At 33.8% G+C, this 25,232-nt stretch overlaps 1 protein-coding gene across 7 annotated transcripts in view; it reads left to right on the top strand.

Moving 5' to 3' along the window:
* GPHN (gephyrin) overlaps positions 1 to 25,232 on the top strand; it is a 784,704-nt gene that overhangs the window by 352,956 nt on the left and 406,516 nt on the right. For all 7 annotated transcript variants that reach the window (XM_037832495.1, XM_037832502.1, XM_037832496.1 and 4 more), the window contains exon 4: positions 10,366 to 10,458. In XM_037832495.1, coding sequence (XP_037688423.1) covers positions 10,366 to 10,458 — 93 coding nt within the window. The remainder of the gene's footprint in view (positions 1 to 10,365; positions 10,459 to 25,232) is intronic.

The following is a 25,232-nucleotide window of genomic DNA, read 5'->3' as shown; positions in this document are numbered from 1 at the left end:
CTGATGCCTTTAAAAGTACAATTTTAAAAAATTATCTGTATTTCTCTCCTTGTTTCTGTGGAAGTATTGTCCTGCTATGATATACTGCATCCTATCCAAAAGCAGAACTCCTGGAATATATGTTTAACTGATCATTGATAGTGTATAAAAAAGATGTTTGTTTTATATATAAATCTGTTAGCTATTTTGTAAAACACTTTTATTACTACTAGTAATTTTTCAGTTGATTGACTTAAATAAGCTTTAGTAAGATTAAATCACAAAGTAAAATCCTTTTGGTAGACGTCTGACTTGTTTAATGTTCTATGTGTAAAGTACTGTTGTAATTGCTTTAAAAATACTAACTTATTTTAATCCTCATGACAATATGAGGTGGATATTTTTCTTATCCCAACTTTACCAATAAGAAAAATGAGGCAATGAAAGTTTAGGTAACGTGCCCAAGATCATACACCAAGTAGTGGTTGAGCCAGGCCAGAATCTGGGTTCTTTTATGATAGTGAGAACTTACTGCTAACATAGATATAAAGCATCATTTGCCAGGTCTTTGTAAATGAACACTGTAAACCAACTTAGTAACCACTTACTTCAGTGTTTACTTTCTCATACTCTTTTCTCATGGTTGGAATGTTTTTCCTAATTTTCCTTAAATTTTTCATTGACCTGTTAATTTATTCAGTAATTTATTGTGCATTTATTTCTTCTGTATATTCACGTTTCCTTGGTGACCTTATCCTATCTCATAGCTTTTGTTTGGGTTCTGTTTCCTAAAATAAACTTTTATTGAAGTATAGCCTTCTAAATGTGTTGTGCATATTAAAAAAACTAAACAAATCCTAATTGTAATGCTTGATAAATTATCACAAAGTGAACACATCTCTGTATCCATAGCTCAGATCAAGAAATAGAACATTACCAGCATTCCAGAAATCTTCCTGTGCCCCTGTCACTACACACTTCCTCCTCCCCAGAGGTAATAACTATCCTAATTTCTAACACCGTGAATTATCTTTTCCTGTTTTGAATATTAGATTTATGGAATCATTGTTCTGTCTTTTGTTTTATTGAATATACAATTTATTTGTCCATTTTTGTTGATGGACATTTGGGTTGTTTGGGGGCTAATATGAACAAGTTTCAATAAACAATCTTGAATATGTCTTTTGGTTCACATATGTGTACCTTTCCATAAGATATCCACCTAATGGGTCGGATAGATGTGACCTAGAAATGCTGGGTTATAATTTCAAATGAATAGTTTTACTTGATTCTGCAAACAGTTTTCGCAAGTGGGTATACCAGTTAATACAGCCCCCAACAGTTTATGAGAATTCCAGTTTGCATCACATCTTCATTAATATATAGTATTGTCATTCTTTTTTTTTATTTTTTATTTTAACCATTTGGAAAGTATACAGTGATATCAAACTATGGTTTTAATTTATATTTCCCTGATGACTGACGATAATGAGCATTTTTTTGTGTTTTTCAGCCATTTGGATATCCTCTTTTGTGAAGTGCCTTTTCATGTCTTTTCCTCTCTTTTAAAATTGGGTTATCCATCTTTTTCTTATTTATTAGTAGGAATTCTGTGTATATTCTGGTTACAAGTCCTTTGTTTTTTATGTGTATACACATTTCTTCTCCCACTTTGTTGCTTGCCTTTTTATCTTCTTTAAAGTGTCTTTGGTAACTACAAGTTCCTAATATTAGTGTAAGTCAGTTAGTTTGTCAATATTTTCATTTACAGTTAGTGAATAACTGTCTTTTGACTAGATGAATGATCCTAAAGGAGTTCAATGTCTAGTGCAAGAGACAGACAACCACATTTCATTATAAAATGTAACTTCTATACTAAACATATGTATAAAATATTTTTAGAGCACACAGGAGACAGTGACTAACTCTGGCTAGAGGATCAAGGAATTCTTTATTGAGAATATGATAAAAAGGACTTGTAAAGGAAAAGAAATGTGTACAGAGACACTAAGCATGAATACAGACAAGGCTTACGTCAGTGGTAACAGGAATGGAAAGTATGGGAGATACATCAATCACAGTGGTTAAAAGCAAATTCTGCCTCTTAGTAGAATTGGGACCTTGTGTGTATCTTAACTATTCCCAAAAATATGAGTAATAATACCTACTTTATTTTGTTGCTGTGAGGATTAAATATTTGTATAAGTTCTTAGTGCAGTACCTGGTACATAGTAAACATAGAGTAAATGACAAATATGTGATATGGTCTAAGTAGACTTGAGAAATGAGGAATAGAAAAGATAAAGATTAGTTTTGAGGTTTTTAGCTTACATAACTTCATGAAGGCTGGTACCAGACCTTGACCTAGGGAATTCAAAAGAAGCATATATTGGGGGGTGGGGGGTGGGTTGGTGGTGAGTGTATTAGGGAGGTCTTTAGGGCATATAGGTACAAGTATACAACTGGAAGTCTGTTCACTTCCCCACCAAAATAGTTTAGCACATTTTTTCCTGGTTTTACTTTGTTGACAGTTTTCATCTCTTTTCTCTTCTGGGACTATTCATTTAATTGAGAATCCCCTTTTCTCCCTTTTCTATGCTGTCTTCTTTTCGGAGTAAGCACATCCCAGAGAAATGATGGTAAAAATAAGAAATATACTCAAAAGGTTTTCCTGCAGGTTTCCCCCTATTGTATTTTTGACCTCTAGTCCTTTTTTTTCCTTAACCAGAACTTAGTGTTACCATTGTGTAATGTGGAGTAGGTAATTTTCCTCTCAATATCACAACATTTTGATCTGGTAAAAGGAACAGTTCTTGGCTCTCTGAAAAGATTGTTTAAGCCTAACTATCTTTTCTGCTATTTTTTGCTGCCTATAGATAATTCAATGTTCTGTTGTTTCTCTTACTAATTATTGCATAAGATCTTTACATGGAAGTCTTTGCTAGAATTCCACCCATTTACTTTACTTTTGTTAACCTTACTAAAATGAATTTCCACTGTATTCTTTACTAATACATAATAATAATATATTGTGACATCTTAACAGTATTTTTGGAACCATGGTATTCTAATGGAAAACTTTAAATCACAGTGGTAGTTATTACTTTTACAAGTTATTTGAAATCAAACCTTTTATATTTCACATAGGGCTAAATATCAGTGAACTGAATGAAACTGTTTCCAGATGCTTTCTGCTAAGGGGATTTTTAAGTAGAATTAAATTAATTACATAAGGTATGTTACCCATGCCCAGTTATTTGATGTTTACCTATATTCATCCTGGAACAAAATGTTCAAAGGAAAAGCCACATAATTTACAAAACTTTGTCAAAGGTATATCACTGATGTCTGAGAGAAGGTAATATAACTATGACTGAAAGTGTTTTTCCTACTGATTATTTCATTTCAACATGAAGATTGAAGATATAGTTGTACAACAGATTTTGGTATATGTGAAAGTCAGTAATAAGTAACATGGTTTGGCCAAGTATCATCTTTGCCTCCTTAATAATTTTAAAATGTGAGTATATGTGTACTTATTTTTTCGGTGCCTATTACGTACCCAGCATTATAGCCGATGCTTTTCCTATGTTCTCATTTGCTTTAATCATCCAGGTTCAAGTTTCAAAGAATCTTAATAACTTGCCTATGACACAAAGCTAGAAAGTTGACTAAAACTGAGCGGGCCCCCAAGATAGCCTGGGGACAGGTCTGTCTTGCCCCCAAACTTGCCTCTTTTCCATTACCTCTTCTTCCACTCCACTGCCTCATAGTTTGAAAATATGTAAAGGCAAACAGTGCTGTTTATAGATGTGAAGAAACTAAAGCAGCCTAAATATCTGTTAGAGATTTTTAAATTGAAATATACAGATATTTTTCATAGTGACTATATTTATTTACATGCAATGATTCTTCATGACGTTTTGTCAAATTTGAAAAGAAAGATAAAAACACCTGTGTGTGTATCTGTATGTAGAAATTTGTCTGGAAGGATATTCACCAAAAGTTTAAAACGGGTTATCAGTTTGGTGGTTTTAAATTTCTTTATACTTTTTTATGTTGATTGAATTTTTTTTTTTTGTATTTTTAGGAATCATGTATATTTAGAATCATAAAAATCACTTAAACCATTTTCATTTTGGACAAAAAATAAGAACAGGTTAAAATGTAGAAAATTCGTTTTTCACCAGTTTTAACAGATAATATATTTAATGAAATATGTTTCACATAGTCACTCATTTTTTTATATTGTCTGCTCCATAGTGGTGAGTGGAATGGCTAGGAAATGCCAGACTTACAGAGGTGGTACTAAGTTTTATTAATAAATAAATAATAGGCATTTAAAATACTTTGAAAGGATGTTACCTTCAAGTATAACACAGTCAATCCTATCAGGCCAACCCTTTCACAGATAACAACTATAAAACTCTGAACCAACCAACAAAACAAAAAATAACTATTTGAAAGCACTGGAGATTGACCAAACCCAGGCAGATTCTAGAAGGAAGCCAACACTGGGGAGAAGGGAATGGCACTGATTGAGTATCCTATTTTTGCAGCTTTTAGCCTGAGGGTAGGCAGTTAAAACCCATAGACTTTCTGGCTAGAAGAACAGCATTTGGGACAAAAACAGCTGCTTTAAAGTAAGGGGGCAAATCCTGGAAAGGAGGGAACATCAAATTTTGTAAATAAATTGCCCAGATCTCTGGCTGACCCCTGAAGCATGCTTGTGTATCTAGACTATAAGCAGCCTAGCTAGTACTAAAGGAATTGAATTGAAATTTGAATTGCTCCCCTCTTCAGGATACAGAGTTCGAAGTCTGTTTTACCCAAGTCAACTGCTTACTAAAACAAAAACAAATTAACATTCTTCAAAGGAATATAATAGAACCAAATGTGTCTTCAAGATATCATTCACAATGTCCAGGATACAGTCCAAAATTATTTAACATACAAAGAAACCAGTAAAGATGACCCATTCTCAAGAATAAAGATAATCAACTGATATTAACCCCAAGATGATTCCCAATAGATTACACCTATTGAAATTAACTGACAATAATTATAAACTGCTATTACAACCTTGCTCAAGAAGTAATGGAAAATATGATTGTAATGAATAAAAGATAGGAAATCTCAGCAGAAAAGTAGGAAATATTAAGAAGAACCAAATGGAAATTCTAGAACTGGAAGATGCAATAGTGAGGATATCTTTTTATCCTTGAATTCAGGGTCACACATGAGCCAGTTTGACTGCTGATAATGAAATCATGTAATAAATGTATAATGTTATTAAACAAAACTTTAAAGCAAGTTGGATTAACTTTTAAACCAATAAAATTCATACCTAGTTACTTCTGTTTGGAAAGTTGTTGGTGTTATTTATTAATGAAACTATTGTTAGGTTTTTCCATTGGGAAGAGAAGAGACCAAAACTCGATCAAAGGAGCTTTATTGTCCAGCCACGTGCAGGCGGGCTGAAGCCTAAGATGGTGACAGCCCCAAGTGAGGGAAACAGTAAGGCTTATATAGGATGGTTGGCAGGAAGTTCTTTGTCCAGGGATGGGGAGCTAGCAGGTCTAGGTTGGCAGTTTCTCAGTGGCTACTTTGGGGAAGGGGGGTAGCTGGCAAGTTTCCATCAGCTGGTTTGAGAGTGGGAACTTGGGAGCGGAAACTGGGGAGCAGGTACTTGGGAGCAGGAAAGTTTAAAATTTTAAACGTTGTCGCAGACTTGCAGAGTTCCTAAGGGCAGGGGGTGCGGTGGCTCATTGCAGACCTGCAGAGTTTCTAAGGGCAGGGGAGGGGGTATAGCCTAACAACTATAATGTGGAAGTTACATGTAGGATAAAAGGAATATTGGAAAATATTCAGAATCCTTACTCTAGAAAATCATTTTTTTGCACTAAAAGACAGAGCCCACACCAAAGATAATATGCTTTTACCTTGGCAAATTTCTCATAGAAGAACATATCAGTTTAGAATTAATAATGGACCTAGAGTAGCTAGTTTAAGAATGCTATCTTCAATGACAACTGACTCTTATTAAAATGTGTTTACCAAGGTCAAAATTACAATGCTTTTAGGGGAAAAGTACTATTTCTAATCTAGTGTTTGCATCATATTTCATTTTCTTGTATACACTTTGTTGGTATAATGTCTGTTATAAACTCAGATTAATAACTCCTATACTTTTCCTGACAAATGGTAACAAAGTCATTAAAAGAAGGGTTTACTCTTAAGATTGGTCAGAAATCAACCATCTAAAATCCTTACCCATCCCAACATTATATTAATATTTTTATTTTCTTGTTAGCCTTTTACATTTAAATATTTTATGCATTAGTGATAGATTTTGCTCATGTAAGTTAAAGACATAACTTTGTTTTTTTTCCCCAAAATTTCCTGCTATCATTTATTAAATAATCCTTCCTTTTCCAACTAATATGAAATACTGCCTCTGATTCTCTTCTGTTTCTCAAGCTTTTACAGGTCCCAATTGAGTAATCTAATAAATACTTTTTTAGATCGTAACATACATTTCACTTTCAATAAGTATTTATTGATTAACTTTATCTGATTTCAAGTATTTATCTGAGTACTATGTGCTAAGCACTGTGCTAGGAGCTGGGGATATGGTAATAAAAAACATAGTGTCCACCCTCTTATGGATACACACTTTAAATTCGTATTACACAAATAATTACACCACTAGTAAGCATTATCAAGGGTAAGTATAAAACAGGTGTACCTATGTAATTAAAGGCATTAGCAAAGGCTTTCCTGAATAAGTGAGATTGAGGCTGAATATAGTTAGATGGACTGTTGATGGTGGGGATGAAAGTGGTAGTAACAGCAGGAAGGTTCTGTTGTGGAAAAGAATCTCTTGGATGGGAAGGAGAAGTATGAAAGTGGGTTGGGGAAAGAAAGCAAGCTTTGAAAGATTTTAATCAAGGAAGTGCCATATCATCTGTGAGAATTCTCAGTTTATTGGCAGATACTCAAAGTTCGTGTTTCATGTCTTCAGTGACAGTAGTTGCTGCTCAAATAGCACAGTGATAAAACTGCAATAGGATTGCCTGCTAATTGAGACCTAGAAAGGGCTTCTCTTTTTGTGTTTTATCTCTACCGTACCCATTCTCTTCTATCATAGTAAGAGTTATATAGCTCCTATAATCTTTGGTGATATAAGTTTTCAGATTGGGTACTTGTGGAAAAATTCTCTCCCATAATAACAGGAACTATTGACTTAATGTTTCTTCCTATTATATACTTTCACATAGTCTTTCTGGATATAACAGCCCAAGATTTTATTCTCTGTTTTCTTCCATGCTATAATGTTCAGATATCATCTAAGAATCTTTTCAAATATTGAGGTATATCTTTTTTCAATATGCAAATGCTGTGTATGCATGCATATATGCATATGCATTATACTTACTGTTCTAGAGGGTTTTCTTAGGTTTCCCAGTGTTAAAAATGACTCACAATTGAGTAAAAAAGAGTTTATACAAAGTTAGGGACTTTGAAGAAATGAACTTTTTAAAAAAGTAGTCTACAAACTCAAAGTAACAGTACTGGATTTTTTGTGTGCATTGGGGAGAAGGGGTGCCAAGTCTTTATCATGCCAAGTAAGTGCCTTCAGCATTTCCATCACTTGTGCAATGGGGCATGGTAAATTCCATAATGTCACCCAGGTTATGATTAAATAATACTGTAAGCTATTCCTAACTCTGATGACAAAGTTAGAAGTGACTACCTGGAGTACTGTGGTGAGAAAAGTTTGAGGTAAAAGATAAACAGAAAATAGTGGTTAAATTTCATTATCAGTGACTTGCGTTGAATGGCATGCCTGACTTCTTCTAAAGCAGTCCTCCCTTGCTTATAAGGCCTTTAAAAACAACATAAGTACCAAAAACAAAGAAACTAACATACTACACTTTATAGTTACCATCTCTTCCACCCCTAGGTAAAGTAATGAGGTGAATTTTTGAGTGTCATGTTTCTGTTCTTTGAAGTCATGCTTAATGTTTGCCCATTCACAGAAAAACAAACAAAATTCCTCTTTTGTTATTTCTTCAGTTACAAGGGTTGGAATTTCCAGCTTATCAAGATTTGTTTTTAAAACCTTTCTCCCTTCTGCCATCAGTGTTCATTCCCAACATTGTTCACATGTGAATGATTGCTGCTACCCAAGCCCTGTTATGCTCAGTCAAAAGCTGTGTGTCATTTTCATTTAATACATGTACAGTTTGCAATTGATTAGCTCTACACCGACAACCTGGTTGCTTTCAAATCCGCATATGATTTTCAGGAAGAGTATATTTGCTATAGTATCATGTCACTCTTTCTACAGTTTGCCTCTGTTATCTTTAATGTAGGGTAATTGGAGATCTAACAGAAAGCATAGTCAATATGGAAACATGTAGAAAGAAAAAGCAAAGCCAACCTCATAATTTTGACAGTAATAGCTACATTTTTAAGCATTTATTGTGAACTGAGCTAAGATCTTTACAAATATTATCTCATTCCATTTTTTACCAAAACTCTGAGGTAGTTATTATGAAGTTATTGGAATGGCTGAAAAAAACTTAAAATGTTTGATTCTGCAATTTAAATGTTGGCTTCTATTGATTTTTTTTTAATTTATTTTTTGTTAGATATAAAAAACATAATAGAGACAGGGCAAGATGGTGGCCTAGGGAGGGGTGGAATTTAATTAGTCCCCAAGAGCAACTAGTAAATAGCCAGAATAACTAGAAAATAGTCTGGAACAACTGGGGGATATCCATGTCCAGACACACATCATATACCAGTCTGGAATGGGTGGAACTGCTGAGATCACAGCATAGAACTGTATGTATGGCTCCCCAAACTGCCACTCCCCCACTAGCATGGCAGGTTGAGCTGGAACACTCCTCTGTGGGAAAAAGAAGCGATCTCTGCTGGGAGCAAGGGAAGGTGGTGCAACCAAGCTACAAGCACAGATAAACCCCAGAGCAAGCAGGACAGGGACCCTGAGGACTCTCCCAGCAGAGAGGAGGTGGGGCTGACAGAACATAAATAAATAAATAAACAAAAACAGGCTTTTGGAGTCAGCTGAGCTCAGAATACTGGAAAAGGGCTGTGTCCCAAGAAAAGGAACACATTGAACCAGGTTATCAACTCCAATCAGCTGGCAAAACTGGGGAGCTGGGAACTGGCTCTGAAAAGGGGATTTCTGGTTTTTTTCTTCTTTTCTCTCTCATTCTCAGTAGCTCATTAGAGAAAGTCTCAGGCATTTACAGTTGTCAGCACTGACCCAGGCAACAATGGAGATAAGATCCTTAGAAGAAAAGGAAGAAGTCAAGTGAAGGAGATAATTCCCTGTGCTGGTTTGAGTGTATTATGTTCCCCAAAATGACATTATCTGTGATATAATCTTGTGTGGGCAGACATATCAGTGATGATTAGATTGTAATTCTTTGAGTGTTTCCATGGAGAAGCATACCACCCAACTGTGGGTGATGACTCTGGATGATTTCCATGGAGGTGTTACCCCACACATTCAGGGTGGGTCTAAATTAAATCACTGGAGCCATATAAATGAGCTGACAAACAGAAGGAACTCAGTGCAGCTGAGACTGACATTTTGAAGAGGAGCTACAGCCAAAAGGGGCACTTTGAAGAACGTACTGGCACTGAGAGAGGAGCTTTAGCTTACAGAGACATTTTGGAGATGACCTTTGAAAGCAGACTTCTGCTTCAGAGAAGCTTTAAGGTGACCATAAAGAATAAATTACTGAACAAATGTAAAACTTTCCTAAACTGTAAAAAAGCAGAAAATATTGACTTAATGTAGGGGAAAGAATATAAGTTGAGAGTCCAGAATTCAACTGGTTTGAATCACAGTTCTTCTTCCTTCTAGTTTGTGAGCCCATGAGCAAATTTCTTAATCTCTCTAAATCTATTAATGAAAAAATGAGTCTGTTTCCTGATATATAAAACTGAGGTACAATATTTAACTGGTGGGATTAGTGTAGCTATTAAATAATGTTATCATGTAATTAACAAGTAATAATTATTTTTTTAACTTACATATATTTTGAATGGCTAAAAAGAACTTCAGATATGCTATATAAGTACATAGTAAACATTAATTTTAAACTATTTATGGCATCTTCCCATTTTATTTACTTTCAAGAATTCGTTGCTTGCATTCTCATTTTCTATTGAATAAAATACCCGAAACTGCAGTGTGTTTTGATCTCAAGTGAAACTGTTCAATGAATTTTGCTTTACAGTTTTCACATTGATTGTTGAAAATAATGTTTCCTCACTGTATATGAAGTGTTTGAGGACTTGAATGCTTTTGAGCAAGCGTGTGACAATACTGTTGTTCTCTTTTAGGAAACCCTGATAGATTGGTGTGATGAAAAGGAACTTAATTTGATATTAACAACTGGAGGAACAGGGTTTGCACCACGAGATGTCACTCCAGAGGTGAGATAATGTATGCCTTTCTCATATTCAAAGAGTAGACTAATCATGTTATTTTTAATCCTTTCTTTACCATTTTTTGTATTTTTGTTAGTCCTAACAAGTTACTTGTGGTTCCAAGAAGGTGAAAATTTTGCTGTGGAAGAATTATTATATAAAAATGTTTCTTGAATTTTTTCCTTTGGATTTAAACTGGAAATTATATAGATGAGGAAGATTGAACTGGTCCAGAAAGTAATCCTTCATTTGTTCAGTGGTCTGTGGTATCGTCTGAGCTTCAGAAACTTTGCCAAAGGAAGGGATAGCAGAACTCTTATTCACCATGGAACCTGGTCTGATCTGCTTTGTTAATACAATTCAGAATTGAACCCTTTTTCCCATTTCCTGAGGTATCCCTGTCATTGATCTCACAGTACATGAGGATGAGTACAATAGTAAGAAGAGTATTTACACCAGTTTTACAGTACTTTGGAAGAGAAAGGATTTTATTTTCCCTAATTTTAAAAAGTGAACTGCATTTAAATACAGAATTTAACAAGCCAAACAGGCAGAATTAATATCTAGGCTTCGTGCCACAAGAATCACCTTCAGCCTTTGCTTGGGGAGAAGATTTAGGAAAAGAATGAAGAGTAAGCTATGCTCACTGATACAGGAAAAAAGTCTTTGCTTTCTTGTTATTAAGGAAGCTATGCACTTCAGGTGTCACTTCAGTTATATGCAAACTTATATTACCACTCACAGCATTATTTCCTTTCCAACCCCAAAAAGTGTTGGCTACATTTCAACTTAATATTAGCTATCTCTTTATATGTTCAAATCAATACCTTGTTGTATCTACTACCTTTTTAACAGCAAGGTGCTTTTGCTCTGTGCCTTTTAAATAATCACTGTCCTTACTCCAGTGCAGTGTTTTTCAATCTTGAGCATTTATTGGAATAAGCAAAAGGGCTGGTTAAAACATAGATTGTTTGGCCCTACCCTCAAAGTTTCTGGTTCAGTAAATCAGCAGTGGGGTCTGAGAATTTGTATTTCTAACAAGATTCCAGATGATGCAGTTGTTGGCTGCATCCATATTTCCACATTTTCTCTAGTATATAAAAATGAAATTTTTGAACAAGTTGTAAAAAATTTTCTATTCTTCATGAAAATCATAGCACACAGCTTTTTGAATATTATAATTAAGGTCATAAATAAAATAGTTCTGATTTTAAAAGGAAACAAAATAGAGTTGGATTGGGAGATGAACTAAAAATGCTTAAAAAAGGTCATCCTCACACAGTTTATTTCATTCCTGGGTCCTAAGGAGCAATGATCCTTTGACAGATTTTTAAATTTCTTTGAAAACTGTGAGACTAACTGAAAAAAGTACAATTGGGAAGGAAGCCATCTCCTGCAGAGGTTTATTTGTGTTTTGTTTTGTTTTGTTTTGTCTTTAAGAAAATTGCCTGTATGTAAAGACACTGATTTTTGCAGTTTGGGTACTGTCTTAAGGGTTTGAAGTAAATAACTTTGTATTTACATATCCCTATTTTGTGTGTAATGGTTTGACATTTTTGTAATAGTACTTATTTTTACATCAGAGAAGCAGAGAAAATGATATCATAGAATTCATTCATAACCAGATAACATTATTTTTAATTATGGGGAAATAATTCACATTACAAAGTTAAATATTTTGTATCCAATGGAGCTTTAAGTTAATACCACACTGCTAGGTTAAAAACTCAAACCTTTGAATTTTGTCTCTGCTACTTACCAACAAGATAACCATAGACCAGTCATTTAACCATTCTGTACATCAGTTTTCTATGAAATGGGGGAAAATTTTAGTATCTCTCTATCAGGCTGGCTGTGATGATTCAATGAGAACTATTCCTGGCATTTTATTTAGTCTTATATAACTTTATAAGGGTTAATTTTTTTAAAATTATTTTCTATATTTTATATGTAATTACCAGATGGACAAATAGATTCTTATATTAGATTTAAAGTATGTCCATGAAATCTTAACAATCTTGTTAAATTAATTCTTAATTTTGATGGAGTAGATTTCATATTTTATCTTTCCTATCTTCATAAAGATCTTGAATTTCTACCTTTCTATAATCTGCTTATTTTTCTTTCCTTTTTTTTTAAGGATTTGTTTACAAGTCTGTCTACTTCCATGGCTCTGTATGTTTAATTATATCAGAAACTGAACACATTCATAAATAAAAGTTTTCAGTTACTTGAAAACTGTCAAAAGTGTTCTTATATTCATTTATGGCTATAGCAACTACCTGGGCAAAGTTCCATTGTGGGTTTTTTTTTTTTTTTTTTTTAGTTTAAAATGTACATAAATATATCTTCTCTAAAAATTTATTTTTAAAATCAGATGATTTGCTTGCCTGTGAATATTTTTGTCTCTTAATATGTTCACTATATTTCCTAATTATATATACAAACAGATATGATATGAATATTCATGAAGAAAGCCCTTGGAACTTATAAACCTTTGAAAAATAGATGAACAAAAGCAATATAGGGCCACCCAAAAATAATTCTACAAAAATTCCAGTTTACTCTATAAACTTAAATAGTTGCAATTCTCATAAAATCTAAAATATTGTACTGGGATGTCAGATAGGAATTTAGAAATATAAATTCTAGACCTGTAGTTATAAAGTTATCTTGTTAGATAATTGTGCCTAAAAAAGAAGCAACTGTTTCTAGACCAAATTTCCCTATATACAATTAGGATTTGAAATAGTTTTAAATAAAGTCAGAAGTTACTGACAGCACATTAATTTGATAAACATAAAATAATGTAAAAGTTATCCCTTAGAGTACTAATATTTTATAGTCAATAATTGTCAATAATTAGTTAGATCTACAAACACAAAGGAGAATTGTTTGTGGGATGATATATATATGTCAGAGAAAAACATGAAGGGGGAAAATGATCAAAGAATGCATGAAATAAAGCTATCTAAAGTTAATGTCAATGTGTATGAAATCTAGACAAAATGAAAAGTTCAATAGATTTCTTCCCAATTCTTTTTTTCCCCTTAAATTTTTTATTTTATATTTCAAACTACAGGACAATTGTAAAAACAATGCACAACCCTACAGAGAAGTCCAACATATTGCCCGGCAAATACCCAGATCCACCAGTTTTAACATTTAGTCATATTTGCTGTGTCATTCTATCCATCTATCCATCTCCATCTATTGATCTCTTTATCTATCCAACTGTCCAGCTCTCTCTCTATTTGTGTATCTGTTTATCTATTTATCAGTTTTCTAAACAATGAAGAGTACATTGTATACATCATGCTCCTTGAACATATAATACTTCCATGTATGTTTCCTAAGAGCAATGATATTCACTTATGTAACTACCTTAAATATAACTATCAAGTTCAAGAATTTTATTATTGACATAAATTTTTAGTCTGTATTCCAGTATTTTCTCATGTCTCAATAATGTTCTTTTGGCTCTTTTCTTCTCCATTATTAGATCCAGTCCAGGATCGTGTATTGCGTTTAATTGCCATTGTCTCTCTTTTTTTTAAATTCAATTTATTGAGATAAATTCACATACCATGCAATCATCCACGATATACAAGCAGTTGTTCATAGTAACATCATATAGTTGTGCATTCATCACCAAAATCAATTTTTGAACATTTTCACTACCACCCACAAAAAGAATAAGAACAAAAGTTAAAGTAAAACTGAACATCCAAAACATCCCATAGCCTCCATACACTGTATAAAGGGGGTGAGAACCACAATGTTTTCACAATCACATGGTCAAACAGTGTAAGCTACATGTTAAACAATTGTCTTCAAGAATAAGGGCTACTGGGTTGCAGTTCAACAGTTTCAGGTATTTCCTTTTAGCTTTCCCAATACACCAGAAACTAAAAAGAGATCTCTATATAATGCATAAGAATAACCTCCAGAATGATCTCTTGACTATTTGAGATGTCTCAGCCACTGAAACTTTATTTTGTTTCATTTCTCTTCCCCCTTTTGGTCCAAGAAGGCTTTCTCAATCCCACGATATCAGAGCCATGCTCATCCCCATGAGTCATGTCCCACAATGCCAGGGAGATTTACACCCTTCGAAGTCACGTCCCACCTAGAGGGGAGTGCAGTAAGTCTACCTGTAGAGTTGGCTTAGTGAGAGAGGCCACATCTGAGAAACAAAAGAGATTCTCTGGCAGTAACTCTTAGGCACAAATATAAGAAGGCTTAGCCTCTCCTTTGCAGTAACAAACTTCATAATGGCAAGCCCTAAGATCAAGGGCTCAGCTTTCTAAATTGTTAGCCCGCAGTGCTTGTGAGAATATCATTAATTCTCCAGGTGGGGAAATTTAATATTTCCACACTTTCCCCCAGACCCTCAAGGGGGCTTTGCAAGTACATTTTTATTGTCTGCCCAAATTACTCTGAGATGTATTGGGGCTTCACACTAACCTGTACAAACCAACCAGATTTCACTCCCTATTCAATGTTCCATGTAGTTATGTTGTTTGAATAAACTGACCATATACGTTAAATTATGTAGCATATTACAAAAATGTATAGATTTTGTACCTAATAAACTTCTCTTCCTTTGATCTCACATAGAAGTTGAACTTTTAAAAACACTGTCAATATCGTCCTTTACCCTTTAGAATGATTTACCTTAGTACTAAGCAAGTCCATTTTATTCATGTTTCTAATTAAAGTATGAACTCTTTTTTTCAGACTCCTTAACATTTGCTCTATGGGGTAATGCTCACATTCATAGCTGCCGGACTCTGCCTCTGAGTCTCAGGTGTCACACAGATACCCAGAGTTCCAGGGACTGACCAGGTTATGCACAAAGACCTCAGCATCTCAGAATTTAGAAATAACCATTACAACTCATAAATAGATATAACTGCTGTAAGAGCTTTCAATCTAGAAACCTCCATTATAAGCCTCATGCTGATAACTTATGCTGTCATACTCAATTCTCAGAGTTTACACATTATAGTTAATCCACATTAGTGAGGCATTATAATGTTTTTCTTTTCATTTCTGGTTTAATTCACTCAACATACTGTCCTCAATGTCCATTCATCTCACAACTTCAATCCTTCTTGTAGCAGCTCAATATTCCATTGTATGTATACGCCACAGTTTACCATTCCATTCATCAGTCGGTGTACCCTTCAGCTACCTCCATCCACTACAAATCGTGAATACTGACACCATAAACCCCACTGTGCAAATGTCCATTTATGCCCCACTTTTCAGTTTTTCCAAGTAGATAACCAGTAACTGAGTTGCAGGATCATATGGCAACCCCATGCTAAGCTTCCTGTGGAACCAGCATACTGCCCTCCAGATGGGCTACACCATTCTACTTCCCCACCAATGGTGATTAGGTATATCCCTTTCCCCACATTTTCTCCAGCACTTGGATCCCTCTGTTTATTTTTTAGATGGTTTTGTTAATACACCATACATTCCATCCTAGGTAAACAATCAGTGGTTCCCCATATAATCACATAGTTATGGATTCATCACCACTATCTATATAAGGGCATTTCCATTTCTTCTACAAAGAAAGAGGAAAAGGAGAAAAAAGTAAAAAGAAAACAGAAAAAGAAAGAAAACATGACAACTAAAAAAAGCAACAAAAGAAAAAATAAAATTGAACTAAAATACAATAAAAAGTCAGACTCAACCACCAATGCTAAAAATCCCATTCCCCTCCCTTATATCCCCCTCTAATAGACATTTACCTTTGGTATATTGCCTTTGTTACAATTAATGGACGCATATTACAATGTTACTGTTAACTATAGACAATGGTTTGCATTGATTATATTTTTCCCCAGTACCACCACATTTTTAACAACTTGCAAAGTTGACATTCATTTGTTCTCTCTCATGTGAAAATATATTTACATTTAGTCACAATCATTGACCACTCTGGGTTTCACTAAGTTATACAATCACAGTCTTATCTTCCATCTTTCATTCTGGTATCCTACATGCTGCTAACATTCCTCTTTCAAAAGTACTCATGGTCATCTTTGTTCAGTGTACTTACATTGGTTTGCTACAATCACCCAATATTGTGCTCCAAATCTCTCTCTCCTGTCTTTTCCTGTTTGTCTGTAGTGCTCCCTTTAGTATTTCCTGTAGAGCAGGTATCTTGTTCACAAACTCTCTCAGTATCTGTTTGTCTGAAAATATTTCAAACTCTCCCTCATTTTTGAAGGACAGTTTTGCCGGATGTAGAATTCTTGGTTGGCAGTTTTTCTCTTTCAATATCTTTAATATATCATACCACTGCCTTCTTGCCTCCATGGTTTCTACTGAGAAATCCACACATAGTCTTATCGAGCTTCCTTGTATGTGATGGATTGCTTTTCTCTTGCTGCTTTCAAAATTCTCTCTTTGTCTTTGACATTTGATAATCTGATTATTAAGTGTCTTGGCATGGGTCTATTCAGATCTATTCTGTTTGGGGTACGCTGCACTTCTTGAATCTATAATTTTATGTCTTTCTTAACAGATGGGAAATTTTCAGTGATTATTTCCCCTACAATGGTTTTCTGCCCCCTTTCCCTTCTCTTCTTCTTCTGGGACACTCATGACATGTATATTCATGTGCTTCGTGTTGTCATTCAGTTCCCAGAGATGTTGTTCATATTTTTTTTCTATTCTTTTCCCTATCTATTCTTTTGTGTGTAGGATTTCAGATGTTGTATCCCCCAAGTTATGAGTCTTTTCTTCTTCCTCTTCAAATCTGCTGTTGTATGTCTGCATTGTGTTTTTCATCTCTTGTATTGTGCCTTTCATTCCCATAATTTCTGCCAATTGTTTTTTCAAACTTCGAGTTCTTCCTTATTTTCTTGCCCAATGTCTTTTTTTATATCCTTTATCTCTTTTGCCATATCTTCCCTCAACTCAGTGACTTGATGTTTGAATTGATTTAGGTGATTTGTTTCATTAATAATTAGCTGTTTCAATTACTGTGTCTCAGTTGAAGCATAAGTTTGTTCCTTTGTTTTTCCTAGTGTGGTTTGTAATTTTTTGTTGTCTGGATAACTGGTTTCCTTGATTACCCCAATCAGATTTTCCCAGACCAGTCAGGCCCAGGTCTCAGGAGTAGGCTGTAATCAATGTCAGATTTCCCTGAGGGTGAGACTCATCATATTGTCATAGTTTCCTGTGAGGTCTCTAGACCTGTGCTTTTCCTATCCTTCTCAGCAGGTGGCACTGGTTAGCCTGCAGTGTGGCCCCTTTAATTCTCACTGAACCCTGTCCTGACCAGGGCTGAGGGTGTCAGAAGCCAAGCTTAAGTTGTTTTTGGTTCACCCCCACCCCTAGTCCCTGGAGTCTGAATTTTCTGAAGGAGGGCAGCTACTTGAGCTGGACCCTGCCTCCTTTTCATAAGTTACCTGCTACTTTTCTCCAGAGAGAAGTATTTCAGCTCAGCCGGCTGTGTCGGTGGGGGAGGGGCACCAGCTCCACAGTCTGGGGTCCTTAACAGTTTCATGCTGCAATCTCAGCCATTCCACCATTTCCAGGCTGGTATATGATGTGTGTCCAGTCACAAATGTCCCCCAACAGTTGTTCCAGACTATTTACTAGTTGTTACTAGTTGCTCTAGAGGACTAACTAAATTCCACACCTTTCTGTGCTGCCATCTTGCCCCACCTCTCTTGTAATTGTCTCTTCTCCTTTTTTTTAAAATTGTGGAAACATACATACAATATAAACTTTCCCATCTCAACCACTCCCAAGCATGCCATTCAATGGGATTAATCATAGGCCCAGTGTTGTCCTACCCTCACCACCATCTATTATCATATAACTTTTCCATCACCCCAGACAGAAACCCCACAAACCCATTATGCATTAACTCTAATACCACCTACACCATACCTCCTGGTAACCTGTACTCTACTTTCTATCCCCATGTGCTTGTATATTCTAGTTGTTTCATATAAGTAGAATCTTCCCAGGTCTTTTCAAAAGAATGGAATAGCAAGTTCAGTAAAGTTTATCCTGTTTACCTATTTTATAAGAATAAAGCTATCAGAATTGATTTTCCTATATTATGAAATTGCATCTATTTATAGGCCCTGAATCTTAAAATATAGTTCATCTGATAGTCCCATGCCTCCTGGCCTTCTTCCTTCCTCCAAATATGAGATACTAGTAAAGCTTATGTATAGTAACATAATACCATGCTAATCCACATTTCTGTTTTGATATGAAAAACTGTATTTTTCAAGAACAGATTGCATCTTCTCTGATCTGATTAAGTTTTGATAATATTTTAGCAATGGTGAAATATCAGTAATTTCGAAATTCTATGGAGCATGAAAAACTCATTGCTATACAAAATATTGTTTATCTCATGTCCCAGTGTCAACTAAAAGCAATTTATGTCCAAAGAAGGTATTATTATATAAAGAATCTTGTATTTTTATTTTTAACAAGTAAAAGTTTAGTTAAGGATATACCGGCAAGGTGAAATGAAAGCCCTTTTAGACTTAAATGCATAAATTCTAGACTAAAAGATTTTCATAAACATTTAAAAATTGTATATTATTACAAAGAAATTTGTGATAATATGTTATAATAGATTAGAAAACATTAAACTTTTTAATATTTTAAAGGTAAAAATAACTTTCAGCACTTTATACTGCTAGACTATGCCAGAATTAAGGGTTGTACAGTATTATATTATTTAGATCATGAATTAAAGAATTAAATAAAAGTCTGGCTTATCCTTATGTTTCATCCACTCCTGTATTCATCACGTTTTTTGCTTTTAATCCTCAGTAGCTATCATATACTATGCTAGGTGCTGGAGTTTAAAAATGAGTAACACACTATCCCTATCCTGAAGGCACTCATGATTTATTACAGGGGTCATCAAATTATGGCCTGCATGCTAAATCTAGCTGATCACTTTTTTTTGTATGGCCCACAATCTAAGAGTGGATTTTATGTTTTTAAATGGCTGGAAAAAAAAATCAAAAGAAGATTTCATTACAAGTGAAAATTATAGGAAATGGAAATTTCAGTGTCCGTAAATGAACTTTTCTTGGAATATAACCATATTCATTCATTTACTTTGTCTGTAACTATAAAGGCAGAGTTGAGTATGCAATTAAGACTGTACAGCCTGAAAAAACCTAAAATATTTACCATCTGACCCTTTGCAGAAAAAGTTTGCCAACCCCTGGTCTATTGGATGGCAGTAAATCATCTTTACTCACTTTTTTTTTTTTTAATTTTCTGACTTTTACTTTTTGTTCTTCAGTAAACTGAAATGATGTGGATCGCAACTCTTAAATTTTTAGTTTTATATGGAGCAAAGAAAAAAAACCTCTTCTCCCATATTGAACTGTGTTCCCCCACTGGCTCAATAGAAAATAAAGCATTACAAAAATAAAATGTCCCTCATTCTAAATAAACAATATACAATTTTAAACTTTCAAAATTGCAAAATTAAGAAATGAATGTTATACATTAAGTGAACTCTCACTCTTAAGAATTGTTCAAACCAATATTCTTATCATTGCTTCCTAACAAAGTTTGCTCCTATAATTGGCTGTGATGAAATAATCAAATAATAGAAGGAGTAGCAAAAATTTTAGGAAACTATAAATTTGATGTTAAGTGATTCTCATTTAAAAGGGTTTTCATGTTTCAGTATGGAAGTGAAAATGTATCTGACAAAATGACCAGTATTGAATGGTGGAGAATACTGAAAATCTGGTATAAAGGAAACCTCAATTTCTAGGAAAAGTCTGTGAATTCCAGGAAGCATATTCTGTTTGTAGCCTATAATGTTTAGATTTCTTTGGCGCATATTACTGTCTAATCTTCTCTACAAATATTTTGCATGTAGGTTATTTGGAATTTTTTTTCCATGAATATCATGTCCAATTTTCTATTGCAAATCAAGGAAAAAAGTATTTATTTTATAAAATATTTTCACAATCAATGTATTGAAAATCATCCGTTTCACAATTTTAAGTGTGTAATATAAAGTAGATAATACTTTAGGCTGTCATAACTATTTTTTTTCTTATATTATAATGCTGCAACAACAACAATAGTGTGTAAGTACTAAGGAGACAAAATTGACCTAAGTTACTGACTATTGATAAGGATTTTCAGTCTGTCACTCTTGCGAAAGTCAGTGAAAATGGACATTTAACAGCTTCACCTCAGAGTTAACACTGGATATTATAACAATCGGAAAAACTCTCTTAAATTGTAATATTAGCATAGCAAAAGCATCATGTTGAATAATTTGTTTTTGAAAGAAAATTTGATTACTAACATAAGTCATTTAAATTATATATTTGTCTCAACTAGTTTTCAGTTTTCTCAAAACATTCACTGGTAACATCATATACTGATAATCTGGGACTCTTTGAATATTTGTTTAGTAGTTCCGAGATCATTTTGACTAAATGGTAAAACTAAAATAACCACATTGAACTAGGATTTGGGGTATCTTAAAATTGTTCTGACTAAATAGGATATTCAAAGCAGAATACTAGAAACCCTTATACTCAAAATATTTTAAACTAGATTAGGTAATTCACCACTCTGGTATGGTCAGATTGGATTATATATGATGCTATTTTAAGGAGCTTTTCCTGTATTTTTTGAGACAGCACTGGACATGGGAAATATGCTCCAATGTCTTATCTTTGTCTAAATGGGTTTGTATGCTATATTACGGTATAGTGGGAAAAGCTTGCGCTGTAGAGTCAGAAAGGCCAGAATGTCAGTCGAAGCTCTACCATTTACTGACTATGGAAAGGAATGTAGAGCAAGTTAATCTCTTCAAAACTCAGTTTTCTCATCTGCTAAATTAGCCAATTCCTACCTCTCAAGGTTGTTGTTTCTAATAATTGAGATGATAATAGTAGCCATTAATAACAGCTCTTATATATAATACTTACTATGTGTCAGGAGCTGTTTTAAGTATTTGTTTACTCATTTAACCTTCAAAACAACCATATGAGTCAGCTACTATTGTTATATCTATTTTAAAGTTGGAGAAACTAAGACAAGATAGATTAATCGACTTGCCTAAAGTAAGTGACTAGTAAGTGGCAGTAAAGTGTGTAAAAGGGTTTAGCATAATGCCTGGCACCTTTGAAGATGGTTCAGTTAATGTTCATTTTTTCTTTACTTTTTTCTTCCTCAATTAATTAATAACACTAATTATCTCTAATTACAAATAGTAGCCCCAGTTACTTCTGCTGTTAACCATTGTTATGGTAGCTGTTAGCCACTAACATACTTGTGGATATATCTAAAAAATAAGGATGTAAGTGAGCATTTCTCTCTACTACTTTAAGGCATGGGGCAAAGAACAGAAATAAAATTTTCTGTAATCTATATGATATGAGGAATATGCATTTACAGGAATTTGATGCTTCCACATTATCCTGTTAGTACAGCTGGATTATGTAGCTCTCGATTTCCTGCCTCTAAAAGATACTGGATGAAAAGTTTATTTCGAATGTGTTCACCATACTGAACTTAGATATTTTATTTTAGGTCTCTGATTCCTTTGTGATTTAAAATGCTTAGAATTTAGCTTGAAATGGCTCACGTGATTTTCAGGATAGACTTTTAGTAATAGCCCATTTTATTTCTAGGTTTTATAATTATTTTACATTTTCCTTTGAAAAGCAGTATATGTTTCAGAACATAGACACATATGACATATCAGTTTGCTAAAAATAAAATAAAAATTCATTATCTTCATTCAGTTTAACAAGTACTTATTGAACACCTTAGACTTTATTGAACTTACTGCTAAACTACTTGTACCCTAAAATAATCACATGAAAAATGAAGACAATAAAAACCTGAGACTATAAATTTTCAGCCATTTCAGGTCAAAAGATTTTTTTAAAGGGAAAGATTAAGAGAACTGAGTATTCAATGAAAATTTTATAAAGTAGAATTTAAGCTGAAATTGAAGGAAAGGAACAGGATTCAGATTAGCTGAGAGGAGGACATTTCTGGTGAGTGTACAGAAGAAGAGGGAAACATATAAGCAAGGTACAGAAAAAGACAAACTTAAGAGAATCTTCCTGGTTAAGGATTCATTTTACAGGGAAGGATGGATAAACTAGACCTATGTTATTTTTACTCTTTCTTAGAACAATCAGAGTGAAACCATCTATAGAAATGAGAAACAGAAACTCTTATTATTCAGAGATACCTTGGAAGCCACAATTTTTAAGTCTACTGTCAAGCAATACACACAGTAAAATCACACCATCAAGGCTTTCTAAAAATACACCCTTTTGAGGATGGACCATATTTATACAAATGCTTATCAGCATATCCCCAATAGGACTAGCTTCATTCCTTTTGTAAATTGTTTTTATGCTCTCTTTTTTTTTTTTTTTAAGAGTCCTGATTTAATCTGCAAACCTGACTATCCACATCATTATTTGTTTATATAATTTAAACTGCTGTGAGGCACCAAGTTCCAATTATGTTGATTTGTTGTTTGGAAACCTTTTCAAGGAGACTTCTCTTAGAATCAAGACAACCAAGGAATATTTTCTTATTGTGTATTTTGTCAGTGCTGTATCTATTTAGCTTAGCATTTTATATAAACTTTATAATCATAGAGAAATCAGAGTTCTTCAGAGTTTCAGGAGAATTCAGAGACCATCATGTTTAACCCTGAGCACGCCATTTACAGCATTCCTAGCCTTTGCCTGAACATCTCAATTGCTACTTCTTACATCTGCAAGTTCATTTCATAGACAATTCTAATTGTTTGAAAATCCAAACATATCAAACTGAAGCCTGTCTTCTTATAATTTCTACCCACTGCCCTTAACTTTCCTTGGCAATGCACAAAAGAAAATTAATTCCTCTTTTATGTGACAGTTCTTCTGATGTTTGAAGGTAATTTTTCCCTTAAGTCCACATTTGTATTATTTTTGCATTCACGGAAAATACACATTCTTTTCTGAAACAAGAACATATCTGAACTTCTTGTACCTTGACTTTGTGTCTCCTGCTGTCCTACAAAAACCTAATGTTTTTCAAGGTGATGTATACAATTATGGCAGAAATTTGAAATATATTTTTTGCCATACACTTTCAAGATCTATTATTCATCCATAATTTCCCCTGTATGTATTTTTTTAACCTTATTCCCCATTGTTTCCTGTTGGAAAGTAGAAACATTTATTCTGAAAGTGGAAATACCAGCCACAGACTTTCCCAAGACATATACCCTCTATTTTATTTTTCTATTAAAAAGAAGGTCCTATGTGTGATTGTACTAGTGGAGTGGAAAGCTTCAAATACAAAGTTAAAGTATTTAGATAAATAAAGTAGGGAGGTAAGTGACTTGGCATATTAAAACTATTAAATTGAAAGTTTCCAATTCCACATAGCAACACTAAAGAAGGAAAACTCAAGGTCAGAATTTTAGAATTTTGAGAATAATGCAAGAACCAAAATTCTATATATGAAAATAAAGCAAGAACAAAAATTCTATATATGAAGAACCTATAAATATAATTCTGTCTTCAGTTTTCCTTTAAATATATGTATTGATTGCATGCCTACTCTGTACCAGAATATGTACCCAGCTTTTATGGGGCCCTTATGGGGAAGAGAGATCATATCAATAAACATACAAATAGGCATAGATACAAATCATGGTTAAGTTCCATGTCTAATTAGAACTCTTAGTGGAAAAGTAGTATTAGCCATATAACCATTTGTGAGACAGCACAGCAGAGTGTTTAAGAGCACAGACTACTTGGGTTTAAATCCCAGATCCACTTCTTACTAGTATATAACCTTAAATGAGTTACTTAACTTTCAATGCCTCAGTTTTCTTAAGTGTAAAATAAAGATAGTGAGAGTACTTACCTCATAAAGTGCTTTCTAAAAAAAATAACTTGCTATATATATATTTGCTATTATTATCTACAAAAGAAACTAAAAGAGCTTTTTATTTAGTTGAATAAATATTGAAAGAACTTCTCTGGGGGAAAATTCAGACATTTTAGGACAAACCTACAAAATAGTATAGCTGTGGAAAGGAAGAAGGAACATCAGAGAGGATATGCTGATTTTACTTTGAATTTATCAATGTGATGAAATCTTGAAATTATCTCTCCGGGTCACCCTTATCTTTATCTACTCTTATAAATAGAGATTGGCATACTAGAATAATTTGTTTTTGCCAAATGCATGCTAAGACATTGACAAGAAAAAATCATTAAATATTTTGCAAATATAGGATGCTGAAAGATTTATCTAGAGACACAATTTCAGGAATGAAGATTTCAGAGTATTCCTTTCTTTGTTATTATCTGAAATCAAGAATGTGAACTCATCTCTCTCTACATTAGATCTCCAGCTATACAATGGACGTAATGTTGCTTTTCACGCAAAATGTTATGAGATGATAACAAATGGGTTTGTATCTGTCAAGTACTATGAGCTTCTCAGAACAATATCACTGTTTTAGAAGGGCAGGATATTTGTAACTTATTTTATTGCCTGCCATAAAAGGAAACTGATAGGAGTAAGAAAGTAGATTAGGGTGGCAAAAGAAACAATTAAGAATGATTCTAATAATTTTACCAGTATTATTTTCTCACACTGGAACTTGTAAAGAACAGGGCTGCTACTAAAGAATGGAGGACAAATGTCCAATGTTGGTAGTAACTATGAAAGGCGATCATTAATGACGTAGATGACACTTTACAAAAATG

This window comes from Choloepus didactylus, chromosome 4, assembly GCF_015220235.1.
Source record: "Choloepus didactylus isolate mChoDid1 chromosome 4, mChoDid1.pri, whole genome shotgun sequence".
Taxonomy (NCBI): domain Eukaryota; kingdom Metazoa; phylum Chordata; class Mammalia; order Pilosa; family Megalonychidae; genus Choloepus; species Choloepus didactylus.
The sequence above is the reverse complement of the archived record's forward strand: the minus strand, read 5'-3'. Positions and strand labels throughout refer to the sequence as shown.